General features: G+C 43.9%; 1 protein-coding gene across 1 annotated transcript in view; it reads right to left on the bottom strand.

Annotated features, from left to right (window-relative positions):
• The window catches only part of LOC137336015 (tachykinin-like peptides receptor 86C), a 33,680-nt gene extending 16,606 nt beyond the window's left edge, over nt 1-17,074 (bottom strand). The window contains exon 1 of the mRNA XM_068001519.1: nt 16,882-17,074. Coding sequence (XP_067857620.1) covers nt 16,882-17,074 — 193 coding nt within the window. The remainder of the gene's footprint in view (nt 1-16,881) is intronic.
• Between the last annotated feature and the right edge of the window lie 1,159 nt (nt 17,075-18,233).

The following is an 18,233-nucleotide window of genomic DNA, read 5'->3' as shown; positions in this document are numbered from 1 at the left end:
TGTATCCTCTGATTGTGGGGATCAGTGAAAGAGTAATAGAGAATTACTGTATCCTCTGATTGTGGGGATCAGTGAAAGAGTAATAGAGAATTACTGTATCCTCTGATTGTGGGGATCAGTGATAGAGTTACAGAGAATTACTGTATCCTCTGATTGTGGGGATCAGTGAAAGAGTAATAGAGAATTACTGTATCCTCTGATTGTGGGGATCAGTGATTGAGTAATAGAGAATTACTGTATCCTCTGATTGTGGGGATCAGTGAAAGAGTAATAGAGAATTACTGTATCCTCTGATTGTGGGGATCAGTGAAAGAGTAATAGAGAATTACTGTATCCTCTGATTGTGGGGATCAGTGACAGAGTAATAGAGAATTACTGAATCCTCTGATTGTGAGGATCAATGACAGAGTAATAGAGAATTACTGTATCCTCTGATTGTGGGGATCAATGACAGAGTAATAGAGAATTACTGTATCCTCTGATTGTGGGGATCAATGACAGAGTAATAGAGAATTACTGTATCCTCTGATTGGGAGGATCAGTGATAGAGTAATAGAGAATTACTGTATCCTCTGATTGTGGGGATCAGTGATAGAGTAATAGAGAATTACTGTATCCTCTGTGAGCATCAGTGATAGAGTAATAGAGAATTACTGTATCCTCTGATTGTGAGGATCAGTGATAGAGTAATAGAGAATTACTCTATCCTCTGATTGTGGGGATCAGTGACAGAGTAATAGAGAATTACTCTATCCTCTGATTGTGGGGATCAGTGACAGAGTAATAGAGAATTACTCTATCCTCTGATTGTGGGGATCAGTGACAGAGTAATAGAGAATTACTCTATCCTCTGATTGTGGGGATCAGTGACAGAGTAATAGAGAATTACTCTATCCTCTGATTGTGAGGATCAGTGACAGAGTAATAGAGAATTACTCTATCCTCTGATTGTGAGGATCAGTGACAGAGTAATAGAGAATTACTCTATCCTCTGATTGTGAGGATCAGTGACAGAGTAATAGAGAATTACTCTATCCTCTGATTGTGAGGATCAGTGACAGAGTAATAGAGAATTACTCTATCCTCTGATTGTGAGGATCAGTGACAGAGTAATAGAGAATTACTCTATCCTCTGATTGTGGGGATCAGTGACAGAGTAATAGAGAATTACTCTATCCTCTGATTGTGGGGATCAGTGACAGAGTAATAGAGAATTACTCTATCCTCTGATTGTGGGGATCAGTGACAGAGTAATAGAGAATTACTCTATCCTCTGATTGTGGGGATCAGTGACAGAGTAATAGAGAATTACTCTATCCTCTGATTGTGGGGATCAGTGACAGAGTAATAGAGAATTACTCTATCCTCTGATTGTGAGGATCAGTGACAGAGTAATAGAGAATTACTCTATCCTCTGATTGTGGGGATCAGTGACAGAGTAATAGAGAATTACTCTATCCTCTGATTGTGGGGATCAGTGACAGAGTAATAGAGAATTACTCTATCCTCTGATTGTGGGGATCAGTGACAGAGTAATAGAGAATTACTCTATCCTCTGATTGTGGGGATCAGTGACAGAGTAATAGAGAATTACTCTATCCTCTGATTGTGGGGATCAGTGACAGAGTAATAGAGAATTACTCTATCCTCTGATTGTGGGGATCAGTGACAGAGTAATAGAGAATTACTCTATCCTCTGATTGTGGGGATCAGTGACAGAGTAATAGAGAATTACTCTATCCTCTGATTGTGGGGATCAGTGACAGAGTAATAGAGAATTACTCTATCCTCTGATTGTGGGGATCAGTGACAATGGGTGATCAGTTCCAGCTCATCATGACAGAGTGTTCAGGGTAAATTCTCCACTCAGTGATTTTTTGGAGCATGGAATGTTTTGCCACTGGGAATGGGAAACAACAGAAAGGAGACAATTGCATATTTTGCTGTTGCAACGTTTCAGAGAAAATTGAATAAATATTTGAAATTGAGGAAGAATAAAGGACAGTTGCAACAAAGGTTCCCATGGCATACGTTTTGAATTGCTTTAACCATAAACAGTAAATCTCTATGTTTCATGTTTCTCCTAGGTTGAGATTTGTGATCTGCTTGAATGATCCTGAAGTCCGGTGTGTAGCAATGCTCCATATCTAACAATATGACAGTGTAACCCAGGGATGTTACAGTATTTCCCCCTTATAATCTGAACTGGATGTTCGTGTTTCTGCACTGCACAATATCTAACGTTACTACATAAGTACATAAGAACATAAGAAATAGGAGCAGGAGTAGGCCATACGGCCCCTCGAGCCTGCTCCGCCATTCAATCAGATCATGGCTGATCCTCTATCTCAATGAGATCACCTCTCATTCTTCTAAACTCCAGAGAATATCGGCCCATTCTACTCAATCTCTCCTCATAGGACAACCCTCTCCTCCCAGGAATCAATCTAGTGAAACTTTGTTGCACCCCCTCGAAGGCAAGTATATCCTTCCTTAGGTAAGGAGACCAAAACTGTACACAGTACTCCAGGTGTGGTCTCACCAGAGCCCTATATAATTGCAGCAAGACTTCCTTACTCTTATACTCCAACACCCTTGCAATGAAGGCTAACATACCATTTGGCTTCCTAATTGTTTGCTGTACCTGTTAACTTTGTATACTTCATGTACAAGGACACCCACATCCCTCTGACTATCAATATTTCTTAGCCTCTCACCTTTTGAAGGATATTCTGCTTTTCTATTATTCGTACCAAAGTGGGTAATTTCACATTTTCCCACATTATACTCCATCTGCCACCGTCTCGCCCACTCACTTAACCTGTCTATATCCCTTTGCAGACTATTTGCGTCCTCCTCACAGCTCATTTTCCCACCTAGCTATATATCATCAGCAATTTTGGATACATTACACTCAGTCCTCTCATCTAAGTCATTGATATATATTGTAAACAGCTGAGGCCCAAGCACTGATTCATGTGGCACCCGACTACTTACAACCTGCCAACCTGAAAATGACCCATTTATTCCTACTCTCTGTTTTCTGTCCGTTAAACAATCCTCAATCCATGCTAATATATTACCCCCAATCCCATGAGCCCCAATCTTGTGTAGCGACCTCTTGTGTGGCACCTTATCGAATGCCTTTTGAAAATCCAAATATACTACATCCACTGGTTCCCCTTTATCTACCCTGTTCGTTACATCCTCAAAAAACTCTAATAGATTTGTCAAACACAATTTCCCTTTCAGAAAACTATGTTGACTCTGCCTAATCATATTATGATTTTCTAAGTGCCCTGTTACTACGCCCTTAATAATAGATCCTAACATGTTCCCTGCTACTGATGTCAGGCTAACTGGCCTGTAGTTCCCTGTTTTCTCTCTCCCTCCTTTCTTGAATAGCGGGGTTACCTTTGCTACCTTCCAATCCATGGGGACTGTTCTAGAGTCTAAGGAATTCTAGAAGATCAAAACCAATGCAGCCACCTCTTGTAAAAACTCCAGGACGTAGGTCATCAGGTCCAGGGGATTTGTCGGCTTTTAGTCCCATTAATTTCTCCAGTACTTTTTCCTTACTAATCTTAATTAATTTAAGTTCCCCATTCTCATTATAACCTTGGTTCCCCACGATTTCAGTTTTTCTTGTGTCTTCTACTGTGAAGACAGATACAAAATATCTGTTTAACATCTCCGCCATTCCCTTATTCCCCATTATAATTTCTCCAGTCTCTGCCTCTAAGGGACCCATATTTACTTTCACTAACCTCTTCCTTTCTACATACTTATAGAAGCCCTCACAATGTGTTGTTATATTTATTGTTAGTTTACTCTCATATTCAGTTTTCTCCCTCTTTATCAATTTCTTGGTCATCCTTTACTGATTTCTAAAAACCCTCCCAATCCTCAGGCTCACTACTCTTTTTGACAACCTATTCTTTTAATCTAATACTATCCTTAATGTCTCTAGTTAGCCACGGTTGGATCACTTCTCCTTGGAGTTTTTATTCCTCAAGGGAATGTATATTCGTGAGAATTATGAAATATTTCTTTAAATGTTTGCTATGGCTTAACCACCATCACATTTTAAAATTTAATTTCCCAATCTACCTTAGCCAACTCGCCCCTCATACCTATGCAATTGGCTTTGATTAAATTTAAGACCCTAGTTTTGGACTTAAATACATCACTCTCAAACTCAATATGAAATCTTATCATATTATGATTACTATTCCCAAGAGGATCCTTAACTATGAAATTACTAATTAACCCTGATTCATTACATATTACTAGATCTAAAATAACATATTCCCTAGTTGGTTCCTCAACACATTGTTCTAGAAAACTGACACAAATGTATTCCATGAACTCGTCCACCAAACTACTTTTGCCAGTTTGGTTTGCCCAGTCTATATGAAAATTAAAGTCCCCCATGGTTATTGCATTACCATTGTTACATGCTACTGTGTAACCCAGGGATGTAGCAGTACCCCTTATAATCTGAACTGGATATTTGCGTTTCTGCACTGTCCAATATCTAACAATATGACAGTATAACTCAGGGATGTAACTATACATAGATGTTACACAGATTCCACCTGGAATTTACAGTACAGAAACAGGCCATTCGGCCCACCTGCCCTGTGTCAGTGTTTATGCTCCACACAAGGTTCCTCCCACCCAACCTCATCTAACCCTATCAGCATATCTTTCTATTCCTTTCTCCCTCATGTACTTATCTAGCTTCCCCCTAGATGTATCTATGCTATTCGCCTCAACCACTCCATGTTGTAGGACATTCCACAAGCTAACCATTCTTTGGGTAAACAAGTTTCTCCTGAATTCCTTGTTAGATTTATTTTAAATTGATGACCCCAGGTTGTGGTCTCCCCCAAGTGCAAACATCTTCTCTCCATCTACCCTATCAAACCCCTTCATAATTGTCACCTCTCAACCTTCTCTTTTATAGACAAGAAAGTCCCAGCCTGTTGAGTCTCTCCTTACAATCTCTCAGTTCCAATATCGTTCTAGTGAATCTTTTTTGCACCTTTTCCAGTGCCTCTATCCCCTTTTAAAGTATGGAGACCAGAAAAGTGCACAGTACTCTCAGTGTGGTCTAACCAAAGTGTTGTACAAGATTAACATAACTTAGAATCATAGAATCATAGAAGTTTACAACATGGAAACAGGCCCTTCGGCCCAACATGTCCATGTCGCCCAGTTTATACCACTAAGCTAGTCCCAATTGCCTGCACTTGGCCCATATCCCTCTATACCCATCTTACCCATGTAACTGTCCAAATGCTTTTTAAAAGACAAAATTGTACCCGCCTCTACTACTGCCTCTGGCAGCTCGTTCCAGACACTCACCACCCTTTGAGTGAAAAAATTGCCCCTCTGGACCCTTTTGTGTCTCTCCCCTCTCACCTTAAATCTATGCCCCCTCAATATAGACTCCCCTACCTTTGGGAAAAGATTTTGACGATCTACCTTATCTATGCCCCTCATTATTTTATAGACTTCTATAAGATCACCCCTAAACCTCCTACTCTCCAGGGAAAAAAGTCTCAGTCTATCCAACCTCTCCCTATAAGTCAAACCATCAAGTCCCGGTAGCATCCTAGTAAATCTTTTCTGTATTCTTTCTAGTTTAATAATATCCTTTCTATAATAGGGTGACCAGAACTGTACACAGTATTCCAAGTGTGGCCTTACTAATGTCTTGTACAACTTCAACAAGACATCCCAACTCCTGTATTCAATGTTCAGTTTTTCAGTTCTATTCCTCTAGAAATGAACCCCATTGGTTTGTTTGCATTTTTATAGCCTTGTTAACCCGTGTTACTACTTTTAGTGATGTGCCAATCCGTACCCCCAGATCCCTTTGCACCTCTATCCTATTTACACTCTTGTTTTCCTTATTCCTCCCACCAAAACGCATCACCTCTCACTTACTTACATTGAAATTCATTTGTCATTTACACACCTATTCTGCAAACTTATTAACAGCTTCTTGTATTTTGTCGCAGTCCTCCTCAGTATTATCTGTACCCCTCAATTTGGTGTCTCAATTTTGAAATTGTACTTCCAATTCCTAAATCCAATAGTTCCCCCTTATAATCTGAACTGGGTTTTCGTGTTTCTGCACTGTCCACTATCTAACAATGTGACAGTGTAACCCAGGAATGTAACGATAGTCCCCTTTATAATCTGAACTGGGTTTTCGTGTTTCTGCACTGTCCACTATCTAACAATGTGACAGTGTAACCCAGGAATGTAACGATAGTCCCCTTTATAATCTGAACTGGGTTTTCGTGTTTCTGTACATGGGAACATAGGCCATTCAGCCCCTCGTGCCTGGTCCACCATTTGATAAGATCATGGCTGATCTGTGATCTAACTCCATATACCTGCCTTTGGCCCATATCCCTTAATACCTTTGGTTGCCAAAAAGCTATCTATCTCAGATTTAAATTTAGCAATTGAGCTAGTATCAATTGCCGTTTGCGGAAGAGAGTTCCAAACTTCTACCACCCTTTGTGTGTAGAAATGTTTTCTAATCTCGCTCCTGAAAGGCCTGGCTCTAATTTTTAGACTGTGCCCCCTACTCCTAGAATCCCCAACCAGCGGAAATAGTTTCTCTCTATCCACCCTATCCGTTCCCCTTAATATCTTATAAACTTCGATCAGATCACCCTTTAACCTTCTAAACTCTAGAGAATACAACCCCAATTTGTGTAATCTCTCCTCGTAACTTAACCCTTGAAGTCCGGGTATCATTCTAGTAAACCTACGCTGCACTCCCTCCAAGGCCAATATGTCCTTCCGAAGGTGCGGTGCCCAGAACTGCTCACAGTACTCCAGGTGCGGTCTAACCAGGGTTTTGTATAGCTGCAGCATAACTTCTGCCCCCTTGTACTCTAGTACATGTGCATACGAAAAAAAATTACAATTATATTAGGAAAAAGAGGATGGTTAAGAGCAATGTGGGCCCCTTAAAAACTAATAATGGTGATATTGTAAATTAAAATAAGGAAATTACGGACATGTTAAATTATTACGTTGTATCAGTATTTACAGTGGAGGAAGAGGATAGCATGACAGACACCCCAAGGAAACTAATTTTGAATCAGGGTCGGGGTCTTACCATCATTAAAGTAAGCAAATTAACAGTAATGAAGAAAATAATGGAAGTGACAAATCCCCAGGACTAGATGGTTTCATCCCAGGATTTTTAAAGGAAGTAGATGAGAACATTGCAGATAAGAACATAAGAACATAAGAAATAGGAGCAGGAGTGGGACAATCGGCCCCTCGAGCCTGCTCCGCCATTCAATAAGATCATGGCTGATCTGATCCTAACCTCAAATCTAAATTCATGTCCAATTTCCTGCCCGCTCCCCGTAACCCCTAATTCCCTTTACTTCTAGGAAACTGTCGATTTCTGTTTTAAGTTTATTTAATGATGTAGCTTCCACAGCTTCCTGGGGCAGCAAATTCCACAGACCTCCTACCCTCTGAGTGAAGAAGTTTCTCCTCATCTCAGTTTTGAAAGAGCAGCCCCTTATTCTAAGATTATGCCCCCTAGTTCTAGTTTCACCCATCCTTGGGAACATCCTTACCGCATCCACCCGATCAAGCCCCTTCACAATCTTATATGTTTCAATAAGATCGCCTCTCATTCTTCTGAACTCCAATGAGTAGAGTCCCAATCTACTCAACCTCTCCTCATATGTCCGCCCCCTCATCCCCGGGATTAACCGAGTGAACCTTCTTTGTACTGCCTCGAGAGCAAGTATGTCTTTTCTTAAGTATGGACACCAAAACTGTATGCAGTATTCCAGGTGCGGTCTCACCAATACCTTATATAACTGCAGCAATACCTCCCTGTTTTTATATTCTATCCCCCTAGCAATAAAAGCTAACATTCCGTTGGCCTTCTTGATCACCTGCTGCACCTGCAGACTAACTTTTTGATTTTCTTGCACTGGGACCCCCAGATCCCTTTGTACTGCAGTACTTTCCAGTTTCTCGCCATTAAGATAATAACTTGCTCTCTGATGCCCTAACTTTAATCTTCCAAAGTTCTCTCAATTCAGGAACCGTTCCTTAACATTGGACAATCGCACATATCACACCGCTATTTAAGAATGGTGAGAAAGGGAAACCAGGGAATTATAGACCAGTTAGCCTAATATCTGTTGGGAAATTACCAGCATCTATAATTAAGGATCGAGTGACTGAACACTGTGAAAATTTTCAGCTGATCAGAGAGAGCCAGCATGGATTTGTAACGGGTAGTTCATGCCTGACGAGCCTGATTGAATTTTTTGAAGAGGCGACTAAAGCAGGGGAATGTCTATGGATGTTATTTATATGGACTTCCAGAAGGCCATATAAGAGACTGTTAAAGTCCCTCATAGGAGACCGTTAGCTAAAGTTGAAGCTCATGGAATTGAGGGCAAATTATTGACCTGGTTAGGAAATTGGCTGAGCGGCAGGAGACAGAGAGTAGGGATAATGGGCAGGTACTCAAATTGTCAGGATGTGACCAGTGGTGTCCCATAGGGATCTGTTTTGGGGCCTCAATTATTCACTGTATTTATTAACGATTTAGATGACGGGATAGAGAACCACATATCCAAGTTTGCCGATGACATAGAGATAGGCAGCATCGTAAGCAGTGTAGATGGAAGCATAAGATTACAGAGATATTACTAGATTAAGTGAATGGGCAAAACTGTGGCAAATGTAGGCAAGTGTGAGGTCATCAACTTTGGATCTCAGAAGGATAGATCAGAGTACTTTCTCAATAGTGCAAAGCTCGAAGCACTGGGGGTCCAAAGAGACTCTGGTGTCCATCGACATCGATCATTAAAATGTCATGGACAGGTACAGAAATAATCAAAAAGGCTGATGGAATGCTGGCCTTTATATCTAGAGGACTGGAGTACAAGGGGGCAGAAGTTATGCTGCAGCTATACAAAACCCTGGTTAGACCGCACCTGGAGTACTGTGAGCAGTTCTGGGCACCGCACCTTCGGAAGGACATATTGGCCTTGGAGGGAGTGCAGCGTAGGTTTACTAGAATGATACCCGGACTCTAAGGGTTAAATTATGAGGAGAGATTACACAAACTAGGGTTGTATTCACTGGAATTTAGAAGATTAAGGGGTGATTTGATCCAAGTTTTCAAGATATTAAGGGGAATTGATAGGTTAGATAGAGAGAAACGATTTCCACTGGTTGGGGAGTCTAGGACATAGCCTAAAAATTAGAGCCAGGACTTTCAGGAGTGAAGTCAGGAAACACTTCGACACGCAAAGGGTTGTAGAAGTTTAGAACTCTCTTCTCCAAACGGCAGTTAATGCTAGCTCAATTGTTAATTTTAAATCTGAGAATGATGGATTTTTTTGTTAACCAAAGGTATTAAGGGATATGGGGCTAAGGCAGGTATATGGAGTTAGGTCACAGGTCAGCCATGATCTCATTGAATGGTGGAACAGGCTCGAGGGGCTAAATGGCCTCCTCCTGTTCCTACGTTCCTATACTTCACCGATCTTTCAATATTCGGACACAGGAATCACTTGGTAAGATGAAAGCAGATAAACTGCTTTATTTCACAGCAAGCAAACTTACAAACTAACAGTTACGATTGGCCGACACAAATTCAATCAGTAGGACTTAACTGCACCTGATAATATAAAATAAAGTAAAGGCAGCTCTTCCCCACATCAGTGGGTCGTTTTGATTGACCTGAACAAAGTATCTCCTAACTGCCCTCCTGTTGTCGAACCTGAGACTGATTGTTCTCCCCGTCGTCCATTAAAAAACACAAAGGCGACTAGTGAGTGTTCATGTTTTATCTTCCTGTGTTCAGAAACCAAAGAGGGTGCAAGAAAAGATGGAGGGAGGATCTAATGTTGGTTATGAATCTACGAACAATGATGAACAGGAAAAGACTCATTGGTCGATCTAGCTTGTTCCACACCAATGCAATGCCTTGTGCATCACAATATATACAGTAATTACCCCACTGAAACCATCTGATCTTCTGGGAGAGGAGCAAAACAAGACAAAATCCCAGGCCAGTTTGGGGATAAAAATCTGAAACTTAACTGGACCAGCCAAATAAATACTGTGGCTACAAGAGCAGGTCAGAGGCTGGGTATTCTGCGGCGAGTGACTCACCTCCTGACTCCCCAAAGCCTTTCCACCATCTGCAAGGCACAAGTCAGGAGTGTGATGGAATACTCTCCACTTGCCTGGATGAGTGCAGCTCCAACAACACTCAAGAAGCTCGACACAATCCAGGACAAAGCAGCCCGCTTGATTGGCACCCCATCCACCACCCTAAACATTCACTCCCTTCACCACCGGCGCACTGTGGCTGCAGTGTGTACCATCCACAGGATGCACTGCAGCAACTCGCCAAGGCTTCTTCGACAGCACCTCCCAAACCCGTGACCTCTACCACCTAGAAGGACAAGAGCAGCAGGCACATGGGAACAACACCACCTGCACGTTCCCCTCCAAGTCACACACCATCCCGACTTGGAAATATATCGGCCGTTCCTTCATCGTCGCTGGGTCAAAATCCTGGAACTCCCTTCCTAACAGCACTGTGGGAGAACCGTCACCACACGGACTGCAGCGGTTCAAGAAGGCGGCTCACCACCACCTTCTCAAGGGCAATTAGGGATGGGCAATAAATGCCGGCCTCGCCAGCGACGCCCACATCCCATGATCGAATAATAAAAAAAAATCCTCTCTAAGCTACTAAGGTGATCGAAACGAATCCAGGCGATCACTCTGGCCCTGATAATTTTATGCATTACCTCCCTTTTGTGAAAGGCAATCTCTGCCTCAGAAGAAGCAGGTCCAGCTCTCACATGAAGGAATTCAGTAAACTAGCATTTACCACATGAGCCGGCAGCCTATTCCAGAAGTCCACTATTCTCTGGGAAAAGAACCACCTCCTGACATCTAACCTAGATCTGGCTTTGTGCAACTTAACATTGTGACCCCCTGGTCTTCCCTTACCTATTTAGTTGGCAAAATCTATTCCCTTCATCATCTTATACGCCTCAATCAAATCACCCAATGTCAACGCCTCTCTAAAGCATAGAGTCCCAGCTCTTTTCGCCTTTGTTGACAACTCAGATGCTTCAAACTGGGAATTAATCTAGTGGCCCTCCTTTGCACCCTCAATATCACCCACCACGTAGGGAGACCAAAACTGGACAAAGTATTCCGACTGAGGCCTGACCGAGGTCTATTTCAAGGACAAGGCAGGGCCATTAAATATCGTTAAGGCTGAGTTAGACAGATTCCTGAGTAACAAGGGAGTCAAAGGTTATAGTCGGCAGACGGGAAAGTAGGGTTGAGGTCACAATCAGATCAGCCATGATCTTATCAAATGGCAGAGCAGGCTCGAGGGGCCGAATGGCCTACTCCTGCTCTTAATTCGTATGTTCGTATGTTTGTGTGTTGGTAAAAGAGCATGCTTTGTTGAAGAGTCAATTGGAGTTCAATGTGGGTAAATGTGAGGGCATTCCATTTTGGACCTGAGAAGGATAACTCAGAGAATTTTCTAAATGGCGAGAAGATAGTAACTGTGGATGAGCAGAGAGATTTAGGGGTCCAAGTACAGAAATTACTAAACGCTAGTGGACAGGTACAAAAAATAATTTTAAAGCCGAATAGAATGTTGGCCTTTATCATAGTACGTTACAGCACAGAATGAGGCCCATCTTTGAACGAGCTATCCAATTAGTCCCACTCCCCCTGCTCTTTCCCCATAGCCCTGTACTTTTTTCCCTTCAAGTATTTATCCAATTCCCTTTTGAAAGTTACTATTGAATCTGCTTCCACCGCCCTTTCAGGCAGCGCATTCCAGATCATAACAACCCTCTGCGTAAAAAAATATTTCCTCAAGTCACCTCTGGTTCTTTTGCCAATCACCTTAAATCTGTGTCCTCTCGTTACCGACCCTTCTGCCACTGGAATCGTGTCTCCTTATTTGCTCTGTCAAAACCGTTCATGATTTTGAAAACCTCTAGCAAATCTCCCGTTAACCTTCTCAGCTCTAAAGAGAACAATCCCAGCTTCTCCAATCTCTCCACATAACTGAAGTCCCTCATCCCTGGTACCATTCTAGTAAATCTCCTCTGCATCCTGTCTAAGGCCTTGACATCCTTCCTAAAGTGTGGTGCCCAGAATTGAACACAATACTCCAGCTGAGGCCTAACCAATGTTTTATAAAGGTTTAGCATAACTGCCTTGCTTTTGTACTCTATGCCTCTATTAACAAAGCCCAGGATCCCATCTGCTTTTTTAACATCCTTCTCAACTTGTCCTGTCACCTTCAAAGATTTGTGTATGAGCACCCCCAGATCTCTCTGTTCCTGCACCCCCTTTAAAATTGTACCATTTAGTCTATATTGCCTCTCCTCATTCTTCCTACCAAAATGTATCATTTCACACTTCTCTGTGTTAAATTTCATCTGCCATGTGTCTGCCCATTTCACCAGTCTGTCTATGTCCTCCTGAAGTTTGTTACTATCCTCTGCATTGTTTACTACATTTCCGAGTTTCGTGTCATCTGCAAACTTTGAAATTATTCCCTGTATACCCAAGTCCAGGTCGATAATATATATCAAAATGAGCAATGGTCCTAATGCCAACCTCTGGGGAACATCACTGTGTTCCCTCCAGTCTGAAAAACAACCGTTCACCACTACTCCCTGCTTTCTGTCCCTTAGCCAATTTTGTATCCACACTGGAAACCAGGAAGCTGGAATACAAGGGGGATGGAAGTTATGTTACAGGTGTGCAGAGCTCTGGTTTGACCCCATCTGGAGTAGAGCATTCAGTTCTGGGCACCGCACCTCAGGAAGGATATATTGGCCTTGGAGGAGGTGGAGCACAGATTCACCAGAATGATACCGGGGCTGAAAGGGTTAAATTACGAGGCCAGGTTGCAGAGACTAGGCTTGTATTCCCCTGAGTGTAGAAGATTAAGGGGTGATCTAATTGAGGTGTTTAAAATGATTGAAGGGTTTGATAGGGTCGATAGAGAGAAACTATTTCCTCTGGTGGGGGGAGTCCAGAACAAGGGGGCATACCCTTAAAATTAGAGCTAGGCCGTTCAGGGGTGATGTCAGGAAGCACTTCTTCACACAAAGGGGAGTGGAAATCTGGAACTCTCTCCCCCAAAAAGCTGTCGAGGCTGGGGGTCAATTGGAAAATTCAAAACTGAGATTTTTGTTAGGTAAGAGTTGTAAAGGAACCAAGGCAAGTAGATGGAGTTAAGATACAGGTCAACCTTGATCTATTTGAATGGTGGAACAGGCTCGGGGGGCTGACTGGCCTACTCCTGTTCCTATGTTCCTAAGTCTCTAGGTACTATATATGGACCCCAACACCATATTTGCTTCAGCTATTGCTTCACAACATTGCTCATGAACCTTTAGAGATCTATGCACTAGAAGGCCCAGATCTCTCTCTTTCTCCACCTGCTTTAATGCTTTATCCTGATGGGTGTGTGTTTCGAGCATTCACCCTGCCCACATGCATAACACTGCACTTCTCGAAAATAAACATCATTTGTCAGTCACGAGCCCAATCCCCCAACACATCAAGATCTGCCTGAAGCAATCGAGCATCGTCTACAGTCCTGACACTCGCGCAGATCTTGGTATCATCTGTAGAATCGTGCCCCCAACGCCTACATCTAGATCATTGATAAAAATAGTAAAGAGCAATGGTCCCTTAGACCGATCGCTGCAGGTCGCCACTGGTGACCGCTCTCCAAACAAACACAAATCGATCCATTACTACTGGCCACATACATCCTTCCAGCCAGTTCTCAATCCAGCTCATTATATAACCACTAAGAAGACTTCAATCTTGTAGCAAAGCCTCTTTTGTACTACCTTGTCAAAATCTTTTTGGAAGTCTAAGTAGACAATGTCTACTGGGCTTCCTCATCTAATTCTTCAAACAATCCAATCATCTTTGTAAGACATGACCTTTCTTTGAATGCATGTTGATTGACCCTAAAATCTTCTCTATCTAATGTAACAGATATAAGGAATCTTAAAACACCAGGTTACAGTCCAACAGTTTTATTTGAAAATCACAAGCTTTTGGAGCTTACCTCCTTCGTCAGGTGAGTGAGGAGTTCTAAAATCGCATAGCGTATATTAGGCTGGGAGACGGTCACAGCAATCAAAGGTGTCGTTGGTGTTCAGACAGGTTCGCCACGGAAAACAGTACATCCCAGTATACTGAATACACAATGGGTCAGATTACACAGACAGAGAGAGAAAGAGACCCAAAAGGCAGAGAGAGAGAGAGAGAGAATGTCCAGTTGTATTAAAAACAGATAACTTTTTTTCCCCCCGCTGGTGGGGTTACGTGTAGCGTGACATGAACCCAAGATCCCGGTTGAGGCCGTCCTCATGGGTGCGGAACTTGGCTCTCAATTTCTGCTCGACGATTTTGCGTTGTCATGTGTCTCGAAGGCAGCCAAGTTCCGCACCCATGAGGACGGCCTCAACCGGGATCTTGGGTTCATGTCACACTACACGTAACCCCACCAGTGGAAAAAAAAAGTTATCTGTTTTTAATACAACTGGACATTCTCTCCCTCTCTCTGCCTTTCAGGTCTCTCTCTCTGTCTTTGTAATCTGACCCATTGTGTATTCAGTATACTGGGATGTAATGTTTTCCGTGGCTAACCTGTCTGAACACCAATGACACCTTTGATTGGTGTGATTGTCTCCCAGCCTAATATATGCTATGCGTTTTTAGAACCTTTCACTCACTCACCTGACGAAGGAGGTAAGCTCCGAAAGCTTGTGATTTTCAAATAAAACTGTTGGACTATAACCTGGTGTTGTAAGATTCCTTACATTTGTCCACCCCAGTCCATCACCGGCATCTCCACATAATGTAACAGAGTGAGAGGCGATAGGTAAACCATAGGGATGCAACTTCACGGAACCAACCTTATTAAAAAGGACAATGGATGATCGATGACATTAATTGCCTTTAACAATTCCCAGGGTGTGAGTTGAGGAAGAAGGCCCGAAGAGACTATCTGTGAGTGTCTGGTGCAGATGGATTTTGAGGAGGAAAGAACACAGGGAAGTGTGGACCACAAGGAACAGGAAACTGCTGTGCTGTTGGGTCTAGTGTTGCCGAGTGAGCTGTGGACCTGGATGAAGGGGTAAAGACAAGACAAGGAATTTGGCTTTCGACTTAACATCATGGAAGAGGAATGAGAAAAGGAAACCATCAGAAGGAAGGAGAGATTGATTAAAACCCTCCACAAACTTTACCGAAGGCCATTTTACAGTCAGGCCTGAGATTTGCGGTGAGTGTGTCACCAAATAAAAACAACATGGCGACTCCAACTTCGCCGCTGCCAGGTCCCGACAGGATGTGGGTGTGGCCTCCGCTGCTGCTCCTACAGCCCTGACACCTTTCCGGCTGATTACCAAGAAGCACGGAGTAAAGTGACGGAAGGTGTCGTCGACAGTGCTATCAAGCGGCACTTACTCACCAATAACCTGCTCACCGATGCTCAGTTTGGGTTCCGCCAGGACCACTCGGCTCCAGATCTCATTACAGCCTTGGTCCAAATATGGACAAAAGAGCTGAATTCCAGAGGTGAGGTGAGAGTGACTGCCCTTGAGATCAAGGCAGCATTTGACCGAGTGTGGCACCAAGGAGCCTGAGTAAAATTGAAGTCAATGGGAATCAGGGGGGAAACTCTCCAGTGGCTGGAGTCATACCTAGCGCAAAGGAAGATGGTAGTGGTTGTTGGATGCCAATCATCTCAGCCCCAGGACATTGCTGCAGGAGTTCCTCAGGGCAGTGTCCTAGGCCCAACCATCTTCAGCTGCTTCATCAATGACCTTCTCTCCATCATAAGGTCAGAAATGGGGATGTTCGCTGATGATTGCACAGTGTTCAGTTCCATTTGCAACCCCTCAGATAATGAAGCAGTCCGAGCCTGCATGCAGCAAGACCTGGACAACATCCAGGCTTGGGCTGATAAGTGGCAAGTAACATTCGCACCAGACAAGTGCCAGGCAATGACCATCTCCAACAAGAGAAAGTCTAACCACCTCCCCTTGACATTCAACGGCATTACCATCGCCGAATCCCCCACCATCAACATCCTGGGGGTCACCATTGACCAGAAACTTAACTGGACCAGCCACCTAAATACTGTGGCTACAAGAGCAGGTCAGAGGCTGGGTATTCTGCGGCGAGTGACTCACCTCCTGACTCCCCAAAGCCTTTCCACCATCTACAAGGCACAAGTCAGGAGTGTGATGGAATACTCTCCCCTTGCCTGGATGAGTGCAGCTCCAACAACACTCAAGAAGCTCGACGCCATCCAGGACAAAGCAGCCCGCTTGATTGGCACCCCATCCACCACCCTAAACATTCACTCCCTTCACCACCGGCGCACAGTGGCTGCAGTGTGTACCATCCACAGGATGCACTGCAGCAACTCGCCAAGGCTTCTTCGACAGCACCTCCCAAACCCGCGACCTCTACCACCTCGAAGGACAAGAGCAGCAGGCACATGGGAACGACACCACCTGCACGTTCCCCTCCAAGTCACACACCATCCCGACTTGGAAATATATCGGCCGTTCCTTCATCGTCACTGGGTCAAAATCCTGGAACTCCCTTCCTAACAGCACTGTGGGAGAACCGTCACCACACGGACTGCAGCGGTTCAAGAAGGCGGCTCACCACCACCTTCTCAAGGGGCAATTAGGGATGGGCAATAAATGCCGGCCTCGCCAGCGACGCCCACATCCCATGAACGAATAATAAAAAAAGAGCTACACTCACCCCAGTATGACCATAAAGGCTTGGCCGAGGTTGTTGGCCTCTCAGCCGTGGTGGCGGCCTCAAATGTGTACGGGAAGGCTGTGTTCTTCCTGGGGTCGGAGCAGGCGGTGTCCCTGGCCATCAGTAAGAGGCTCACGGTGGGCGGGGCCTTCCTGCTCTTGGACCCTCTGGAGGCCACCGCGCAGATAGTCATTCCAAGGCCTTCACATCCTTCCTAAAGTGCGGTGCCCAGAACTGGACACAATACTCCAGTTGTGGTCGAACCAGTGTTTTATAAAGGTTCATCATGACTTCCTTGCTTTTGTACTCTATGCCTCCATTTATAAAGCCCAGAATCCTGTATGCTTTTTGAACCGCTTTCTCAACCTGCCTTGCACAAACAACCCCGGCCTATCCAATCTTTCCTCATGGCTAAAATTCTCCAGCCCTGGCAACATCCTCGTAAATCTCCTCTGTAATCTCTCTCGTGCAATCACATCTTTCCTGTAATGTGGTGACCAGAACTGTACGCAGTACTCAAGCTGTGGCCTAACTAGTGTTTTATACAGTTCTAGCATAACCTCCCTGCTCTTATATTCTATGCCTCGGCTAATAAAGGAAAGTATCCCGTATGCCTTTTTAACCACCTTATCTCCCTGTCCTGCTACCTTCAGGGATCTGTGGACATGCTCTCCAAGGTCCCTCTGTTCCTCTACACCTCTCAGGATCCTCCCTTGCCTTGTTTGTCCTCCCCAAATGCATTACCTCACACTTCAGGCCAACATTAGGTTAGGCTTTTTGATTACCTTCTGTCGCTGTCCACGAGATTGTAGAGATTTTTATACTTGGACCCCTAAATCTCTGCTCATCCTCAGATCCCAGACTCTTCCCATTAAGAAAATATTCTGATTTGTCTTTTTCTGATCCAAAGTGGAAGAACTCACACTTGCCCACATTAAACACCATTTGCCACAGTTTTGCCCACTCACTTAGTTTGTCTGTGTCCCTGGTTTCTAGTTCCAGAATAGGGTTAGGGTTAGGGTCAGATTCTGTTTCCAGTACAAAGTAGTAAGTAATTAAATCTACCCTTTTATTAGGTATGGGTGTCGAGGGATATGGAGCGGGTCGATTAATTTGAGGTGTGGATTGGCTAGGATCTAATAGAGTGGCAGGACCGGCTCGAGGGGCTGAATGGCCTCCTCATGTTCCTGTGTAACAGGCTCGAGGGGCTGAATGGCCTCCTCCTGTTCCTGTGTAACAGGCTCGAGGCAATGAATAGCCTCCTCCTGTTCCTGTGTGATAAGCTCGAGGGGCTGAATGGCCTCCTCCTGTTCCTGTGTAGCAGGCTTGAGGGGCTGAATGGCCTCCTCCTG

This window comes from Heptranchias perlo, chromosome 20, assembly GCF_035084215.1.
Source record: "Heptranchias perlo isolate sHepPer1 chromosome 20, sHepPer1.hap1, whole genome shotgun sequence".
In the NCBI taxonomy this organism is placed as follows: Eukaryota; Metazoa; Chordata; class Chondrichthyes; order Hexanchiformes; family Hexanchidae; genus Heptranchias; species Heptranchias perlo.
This window is presented reverse-complemented; position numbering and strand designations above follow the sequence as displayed.